The sequence below is a fragment of the Plectropomus leopardus genome, chromosome 12 (genome assembly GCF_008729295.1).
Source record: "Plectropomus leopardus isolate mb chromosome 12, YSFRI_Pleo_2.0, whole genome shotgun sequence".
NCBI lineage: Eukaryota > Metazoa > Chordata > Actinopteri > Perciformes > Serranidae > Plectropomus > Plectropomus leopardus.
Genome location: NC_056474.1, coordinates 19375155 through 19384322, shown reverse-complemented (window position 1 = coordinate 19384322; position 9168 = coordinate 19375155). Strand labels below are relative to the sequence as shown.

The 9168-nt window shown below is 40.3% G+C and overlaps 1 protein-coding gene across 1 annotated transcript; it reads right to left on the bottom strand.

Moving 5' to 3' along the window:
- Positions 1–727: 727 nt before the first annotated feature.
- plvapa (plasmalemma vesicle associated protein a) lies at positions 728–7979 on the bottom strand. Its single transcript, XM_042497676.1, has 6 exons — positions 7296–7979; positions 6607–6676; positions 5753–6471; positions 3035–3977; positions 1670–1727; positions 728–1059 (listed from the first exon to the last, which is right to left on the bottom strand). The coding sequence occupies exons 1-6, from the start codon at positions 7689–7691 to the stop codon at positions 1026–1028; spliced, it is 2220 nt and encodes a 739-aa protein (XP_042353610.1). The 5' UTR covers positions 7692–7979; the 3' UTR covers positions 728–1025.
- Positions 7980–9168: the final 1189 nt, after the last annotated feature.

The window sequence follows — 9168 nt, the reverse complement described above, 5'->3', positions numbered from 1 at the left end:
GAATGGCTCTCCCTTCGTTTGGCTCTAAGTGCTGTATTTATTAATTGGCGCCAAACACAATACACACTTGGTTGTTGAATTAATGGTACGACCCCATCCTTTCCCAGTGCAACTGGCAGGATGTTTGTCTGTTCCAGTGATGGTTTGTTTCCCTGCAATGGTGCTATTGTACTGATCCAAACTTATTTGCGCAAAACAAATTCAACGACCCATGTTAATATCATGAAAACTATGACACAGACGTGATCACAAATGTTCATACATTACACAGTAGTTAGTTCTGGACACAAATAACCCAGTTTATATTTTAATATAATAATTTCAGTCTCTTCATTTGATAAACAAAGCAATGATTTATCAATGATTTACCATATGTTCTTTATTAGAGATATATTAAGATTTTATTTAGACTGTGGATATCCGTGTTCTCTACAGTTAAGTGATGGCACATTGTTTTTAAGAACAGCATGTTTACAAGGGTGTTCTCAAAACTTCCACCCATCTGCCTCAGTCAGCCTGTTGACAGGTAAACATAAACACTCTGGAGAGATTAAATCATGTTGCCAGTAAATCCTGCCTGAGACATCACAGGAGGGGCTCGGGAGTCATTTATAGGTAATTAGCCACACAATAGGTGACGCACACGGGAACAAACAATTGTTTCCGCGTCTGCATTGGATAATATCTTTAATAGCTTTGTTTATAAAGAAGAGACAGGCGCAGTTGATGTGTTTACGGTCAAACAAAGGTTTTATTTACAGTCTAAAAATACATTATGTGCTTGTTCATATTGCGTAGATACAAATCATAACAGAAAACTTCACATTTTACATTCTAAAGTGCAAAAGATATTCAAATTACTTTCCTAAATGCAAATTGAATAATACTGTCACAGTGTATCATATTTGGTACATTTATAGGTATAAAATATGTTAAATCAATATGAGAGGCTTGCATTTAGGTGTGCGGAGTAAATGCAGTTGAAGATAAATCTCTGAGTTTTGGTTTACCTCCTTTAAAATGGACTAACCCAACATTCTGGAGAGATCTTGTTTCTCCCTGGAAAAAGTAAAAAAGTAAGAGAGAGAGAAAAGGTTATATAAGTTATGCTGATGAATGAATCAGGCTTAAAACTTCACAGCTTTTTTGTTAATGGGTAAGATGTTTCATAGTTTGTCTTATTGTCAACAAACCTAATAAATGAAAAACAACCATGAATTGATCTGTCTAGCGTCATCACAATAAATGTGGCCACTGTAGTTTTTATTTGGAGTCAATCCTGTCCACAATGTCCTGTAAATATTAACTAGAGCACTAAATGTGTATCAATCCACTGCTGAAAATATTTCTCAACAAATGCCCCACTTTCCTCTGGTTCTGTAACAGGTGTTAGAAACTACAGCTGTTTTAGATTTTTTTTTTTAAACAATAAATCTGTGACTTGTTTTTGCATTTTAAAGCCTTCAATGGTAACCAGTGAGTTTGAGTCTAATTGCCACATACAGGGAAGGGAAATTAAAGTATTGACAGACTAATGTGTTGGTGATTTCATTTTTTCCATGAGATGTGTTGACAGTGACAAAAAAAATGTGCAAGTGTGCACAGATTGTTCAGCAGTAACAATCTCACATTTACTCTCAACATAAAGCTAAATATACTGAATACTCACTCTGGGCCAGAGGGGTTGATGAGGCGCTGCAGATCTTTAAGGTGCTGAGCAACACTGACTGTTGGTTAAACACAAGAAAACAGGGATAAGTCATTACTTAGCCACGAGGCAATCAATCAAACTCCTTTACAATACCACATAAACTTTTGCAGCTGGCATTTCTACTAAGTTCTAAAAATGCCACAAACATCAGAGGTATTCATTAAAAGTTTGATGAAGTTATGGAATTATCAGAATATATAGTTTGCATTCAAATAACATACTTTAAATACAAACACATGGTTGCAGAAAGATTACATGAAATATTTGTTTAAAGGTTCAGTTCACCCAAATGATCTTTGTATCTATCCATGCAGGTAGATCCGTTTTCAAATAGGTTTTTTCAAAGGTTTTCAAATACCCAGGTTTTGAGATATCCATCATCCATGAGAATTGGGAGAAATGAAATTTTGTTTATGCTTCCCAAAGCGTAATTAAAAAAAAAAAAAAAAGAACAGCTGCTTTCGCCCCTGTGACTTTGAGTGAAGCACAGACCGCTCTGTCAGGTATCCAGGAAAGACACTTTCTAAAAAGAGATCTTTCTACAGGAAGACACACATACATTTCCATTCAACTCATCTTTGTTTTGGAGGCATAAATATCAAAGATGGACTTCTCAAGACCTGAGCAAATGAAACCAAAATTATCTGTATGGTTGGATACCACAATGAGTTATATGAGAATTTGTTGAGTTTTTTGTAATCTTGGTGAACCTTGCTTTTACTTAGGGGAGTTCTTCACCCACAAAATCATTGTACAGCAATTATTCACCCTGTGTTAGGTTGCATTTGTGACTTTGTTTGTCCCTGAACACTGAATAAAAGATCCCAAAAAATCTTGTTAAATTTGAGTACAAGGTGTCCATGTTTAACAACAGCAAACAGGCATTTTACTGCTGCTCACTAGAATGCATGAGCAGGGTTTGAATTCATGTGCTTGCCTAGGCGTGCTTGTCATATGCAGAAGTGTTTTGAATAGTAAGGCTTTAGCAAAAATGCATGTGTTTAGGAAGCACTGAGTTAGTATCTGACTGGATAAATGAGATCAGGATTATACTGTATGATGTTGTTGTCGTGTGAGAGTTTGTTTTGGTATTGTTTTGCTGTTGTTAAATGCAGACTCCTGGGACTTCATATCATCATAAAATTCTCTCAGTTTTTGGATTTATTGTTCATTGCGGAGGTATGCGAGAAAAAAGTTGTCATCACAAATTTAACATAACAAGGGATGAGAAATTGATATACAAATGATCATTTTATGGTTGAAGTATTCGTTTTAAAAAATGTCCCAAAATAGGATTAATAAACAGTAGACAAGTATTCTTACTTGGGCCACTTCCCAGTCCACTGGTTCTTCCTGCACCAACTGATGATCCAGTTCCACCATAACTATTCCCAGTAGACGGTCCTTTCCCTGTCCCAGTTCCTGACTTACTTTGCCCTGAATTACTGCCTCCAAACCCGAACCAGGAATATCCAGAGCTAGATGACCCACTTTTACTCGTTGATGTAGACGACCCAGAGGATGATCCAGAGCTGGAGGAGCTTTTCACAGTTGATGATGGCTTATTTGAGCCTATCCCACTTGAGCTAAGGCTTGGACTTGACCCTAAGGATGTCCCATAGGGTGATTTCCCACTCACTGCTGGCTTACTTGAACCTGTTCCACTTGAGCTCGAGCTTGATGAACCATAGCTTGAGAAAAGTCCCCCAGTTGAAGCTGGCTTACTATATGATGACCCACTAGAACTACTTGACCCAGACGACGAGACTGATGAGCTTGAAGAGCCCGTCCCAGTTGATCCTGGCTTATTGTATGCTGACCCACTGGAGCTACTGGACCCAGATGAAAAGAGGGACGAGCTTGAAGAACCTGCCCCAGTTGAGCTAGGCTTGCTAGAGCTACCTGACCCCAGTGAAAAGAGGGACGTGCTTGAGGAGCCTGCACCAGTTGAGCTAGGCTTATTGTATGCTGACCCACTAGAGCTACTTGATCCAGACGAAAAGAGGGATGAACTTGAAGAACCTGCCCCAGTTGATCCTGGTTTACTGTATGTTGACCCAAGGGAGCTACCTGCCCCAGTTGATCCTGGTTTATTGTAGGTGGACCCATATGAGCCGAAGTTTGAACCCAACCCACCTGACCCTACCCTACTAGGCTGACCCAAACCAGAAAAGCTGGATCCACCACCACCGGACAAGCCCAATCCAGACTGATATGGTGAGCCTGGTCGAGAGGCTGGGCCTCCCGGGATTCCACCAAACCCTGTCTGAAATAAAATGAGACTGAAGTTAATATGGTATTCCTCTTACCTATAGCGCTCTTCATCAGTCTAGATTGTTTTGATGTGAGTTGGTGAATGTTGGCGATATCGTCTATCGTCTTACCGTAGAGATGTCTGTTTTCTCTCTAATATGATAGAACTATATGGCACTTGGCTTCTGGTGCTCAAAGAGCCAGAAAATACATTTGAAATTCTCTACAGCAGTATCTTTCTCCAGAAATCATGACCCAGTAACTCTAGATAATCCACAGATCTTGTTGAAAGCAGTTTCATGTAGGAACTATTTTCTTTATATCAAACTACACCCGCCAACCGAATCACAACACAGAAGGATGTGGGACAAATGACTTTTGTTGTTTGTGACACCACAAGACATAAACATCTATTGCATCCTCCTTAGCTGAGCTGTAACATTAGAGGTGCTAGGTGAGCTAGCAGTAGATGCACACTTCCTTCTGTGTAGTGATACAGTTGATGGGTGTAAATGTTGGAGAAAAAAAGTTCCTACATGAAACTTCTCACAACAAAGTCTCATTATCTTGAGTAACCAGGTCATGATTTCTGGCAAGAGACATCGCTGTTGATTTTTTGATTTTTTTTTTTTTTTTTTAAATGTATTTTACGGCACTTTGGGCATCACAAGTTGAGTGCCATTTTGTTTTATCATATTGGAGATGAAGGCAGACATCTTTATGGCCAATATCTCCAACACTTGATGATTTTGGTTTAAACTGTCAGTTTAACATTATATGATGCAATCAAACTATTTCATATTAACATAAAACATGAAGGACATCAGAAAAGGTTAGTGTCTAGGTTCTACATTTGTCCTTAAGCAAAAGCAGATATTTAAATGTGCAGTCAACAATTCTAATCCAAACTCTTTTTGTGAAAATCAGCAAATATCTTATCACAGTCCGCTGGCTGCCCTTTCTGTGTGCATGCTAAAAACAAACTGGTGTTCATACACAATGGGGTCGGTAAATGGAAAACAAACAAAGTGACTTGGACTGAGCCACACGACATTATTCTGGCCAAGCAGCAACAACGGGCATCCGTGGAGGACAATAGAAAGGCCATGATGATGCATATAGAGAAAGATTGCTGAGCTCCTGAAAGAGCATCGACAGGAGAGGTTTAGTTTTTTGGATGCCGCGTTCCAATATCAACAATCTCTCTCCAGAATTGCTGACTCCATCTTTAATATAACTGACAGAAATCTTCCCCAGCTCTCCCTTGTGCCCTCTTGCCCTCTTGACTGGCAGGCAGTTTCCCTTCACCCCTCCTGCTCTGCACCTAAAACTGGATCATTTCCAACAACCTGTCAGGCTGCTTTGATCTCTTTCATCTTATGTAAGATATTACGATGTCAGAGCACTAAGATCCGGGCTTTGTTGGTATTTGAGTATTTTTACAGGTGTTACATAAGCAAATATGTCTTCTGATACTGCAGCGATTTAGAGTATTATTGACAACAAAGCTCAAGTTTGGGTGTAAAAATGACCCAAGTGCTACACAAATGTGAACAGATCATACATGTAACGAAGACTTTATAATCAAAGTCAACAGCAATTTGATGATAACCTGCGTGTCTGTAGTGTATTACAGAGTTTTAAAGGGATGGAAAATGGAAAACACCTTCCCAAAAAAACGGAAATAACATGGGAGGAGCAGGACGTTTCACACAATTATTCTTGGTACTGTAAAGTAAACGTGTCATTAGTCATGTAATAATATAAGTGATTAATATTTTTTCTTACCCTGACCATGCAGGACATGTTGAGCTGCTTGAATTGCTCTGTAATATGATCGACCTCTCTGCTTTTATATTTGATGCTGTTTTTCAGGACATCGATTTCTCCGTTCAGCCTCATCTTATCCAACAGGAGTCTCTCCTTGTCCTCATCATTCTTCCGCTGAAGCTTGTCCATGTTCTGTCTGTTCTGCAGGATCAGGCCTGTGCGGTTCGTGCTGCACCAGCGGTAGTCTTCAGACAGTCGCCAGTTCTCTGCCTTCAGGCGGCTGTTCTCGGACTGGATGCTTGACACCTGTCCTCCCACGTTATTCAGGTAACGCTGGAACTTGTCCTCCACCTCTATGGACAGGCTGGTGCAATTGGTGCGGATTTGCTCCAGGTGTTCCCGCTGTCTGGGACAGGTGAGCTGGAAGGCGATGTGTGCCGGGAAGAGGGAGTCAATCTTCTCTAGGAAAGCCTTGGAGACGTTGGAGATGCCATTCAAGGACAGGGCAAAGTCGTCTTTGCATTTTTGCCTAAAGAAGTCCACCTCCTTCTCATGTGTGGATTTGTCCCTTCGCAGACGGATGACCTCCAAGTTAATGTTGTCCCTCTCTTTGGTAATCTGATCCATCTCCATCCTCATCCTCTGACCTGTCTGTGTGAAGTTGGACTCCACCAGCTCAAGCCTGGCTTTCAGGCGCTCCACCAGCAGCCCACAGTTACAAGTATCTGGAGGATACACTGCTCAGAAAAACAACAATGGAGAAAAGAAAAAGAAGCAATATATCTTTTTTTAAATGCTGCTGCTTTGACTAATTTGTTTCATTTATTAATGTAGTTATTTTGGGGTTTTCAATAAAGAAAGGTCATACTTACATGGCGTTTTGCACTGGATATTGTAACTTCCTGAGCTCTTGCAAAAGTACAACTCACTATAGCACTGTTGCTGTTCAGATCAGTGAAAGAAAAGCCATTAGTGGTTAGGTCATTTGTTCTAGATCAATTGTGAAATGTAGACAAACAGGGAAAACAACTAATCATTTTCAGTTTACTTTAGTCTTAAACCAAGATTATGTTTAACTTGTCAACACTGAAGTGCTACTTTGACGAGTAATAATTATAATAAAAAATAATCGTACGTAAGCCTGCTAATGTCAGCCTAAGTGTTATATAAAATGTTGTTTTTCCTCATTATTTTCGGATTCAAAAGAAAATATGAGCTGTTTGTAAATGATATTGAATAAAATATTTGAGTTTTCCTTCTTTTTACAGTTCCCTCATTGTCCTCCAGTCATATACTCTCCTGTCACATGACCATTGCTTAGGTCACCAGGTCAACTAACTGTAAAATATAACATAAAAGGCCACCTTGTTATGTAATAAAAATAATGACTTGATCTATCATTTAATTTTTGTGCACTCAAATTAGAAATAAGCTTCTGTTTTTCTTATTTCTGTCAGGGACAAAAACATCACAACAGGTGAAAAATCTTCCAGAATTACATGGTAAAGTAAGTTTAGAGACAGAAACATACATGTCGATATAATCAAAAGGCTTAACTCACCAACTTCTTGTCCAAATCTTGGATGAGGATCTTTGAGATGTTGGAGACAAAACGGAGGTTGGCCAGATCCCAGTCATTACGGGCCTTCTCAGTAACGGTGATGTTGAGTAAGTTGGTCAGGTTCTTCCTCTGCTGCCGCAGGGCGACATTCTCTATGGAGAGACGGCTGAAGCTTTCCTCCAGGTCCTGGATACGCGACATGGACGCTGAGTCCTGTGATTTACCGTAGACCAGAAAGAGCACGAGGCTAACAATGATGAGGGACTGAATGAGCGAAGAGAAGAAGAAGACAATGCGCAAGTAGTAGCCGCAGCTCTTGCCCTTTGAGCGGTACTGCATCTTTTTGTGGGCCTGCATGCTGGACTTGGACACCTGGGAGTAGCCGTTGCTGTACATGGGTGCTGATAACCGAAGTGTTCACAAAGAAGCGGTAAGGCTTGAGGATGACTGTGATTGGCCAGCCAGGTTCAAATACAGTTCATCTCTGATCAGAGAGCAGACACGTTCCTCCTCAGACCTCTGACGCCAAATGAAAAAAATACAGAAGTGATGAATTATTTCAGAGCGGCCAGCAGATTTCTGAGTCCATTTCTTGTAAATCTTGCGCAGCCTTCCTCTAACAAAGCCAAACGCACTAACGACGCAGACCAGACGTTTCCTCCCAGCAGTGTTGATAGCTTAAGAAATGATCAGACTGTGAGTGAGGTGTAAACAACGGAACGCATTTATAAACTCCTCTGGCCACACACTTCCCATGATGGGAAGCTGTCCTGGCCTCAGTCCCCTCCCTCCATCAGCTATCTCCCTGCTCTGTTGGCTGCCCCTGCCTATGCAGAGGTTATCAACACACACACGTGGCCAGTATGTGGGCCAATGCATGCACTGTACAAGCCAACCCTAACACACACGCTCCCACACCTTTTTTGACCCCTTGTTTGCACTGAACACATGAAGCCATTTTAGTGTTGAAAACATGCTAAACATGTTGCAGCAAAAAGACATTTTATATTTTTGGGTCTGCAAATCTAAAGTCATGAGCATTTGCTGAAAATTTGTGTTTTACGGGGATATATTGGCAGAAATGGAATAAAATATCATCAGTTTGTTTTCTTTAGTGTATAATAACCTAAAAATAAGAATAGCCGTTTATATCTTATCGTATTTTATAGGAAGTGGGTCTTCATCCACAGAGTCTGCCTTGTTGCACCAACATGTTTCCACAGTGACCCAGAAGAGACAGAACAAAAACTGACTCTAAATGGGGCCATTTGCATTTTGCATCTGGTGCATAGACTGTTTAAAAAAGTTGGACAACATGACAGCTCCCCAAAAGTGAAGCCAAAACATATTGACGCTCCCTGGTGTCTGGCTCCAGGAAGGGCACCAGGCTTTGAAGCAAACTTTTCATAGTGGCCCAAGATGGAATTACACCGCCCTGGTCCGTCATGTGATACCATGGGGCCCAGATAGACTTCTTCCCATTAACTTACATTGAGAGAGAGAGAGGGACGTCTCTTAATCAGAAAATACATTTTTGTGAGCATCTAAACCTTGACAAAGACTAATTTTACTATCTGGATTTTATCCATTTAGATCAATAACATTTGGAAACCAGAACACCAGAACAAATTCCTCGTATTGTGTTAACTATACCTGGCAATAAATCTTTTTCTGATTCTGATTCTGATTCTGAAAAGTCTAAAAGAGCTGTAAATATTTTAATTGCCATTTAAAATAGCAGGGTGCTAAGCCAGAAGTCAGATGCTCCGCTGGTGAAAGTCTCTAGTGTGCATGCTCTATGGGCAATAATGTGAAAGATCCGAGTGCTTTCATACCATGGAAATAGAGGGTTTTTTGCTTTATGCGCCACCGA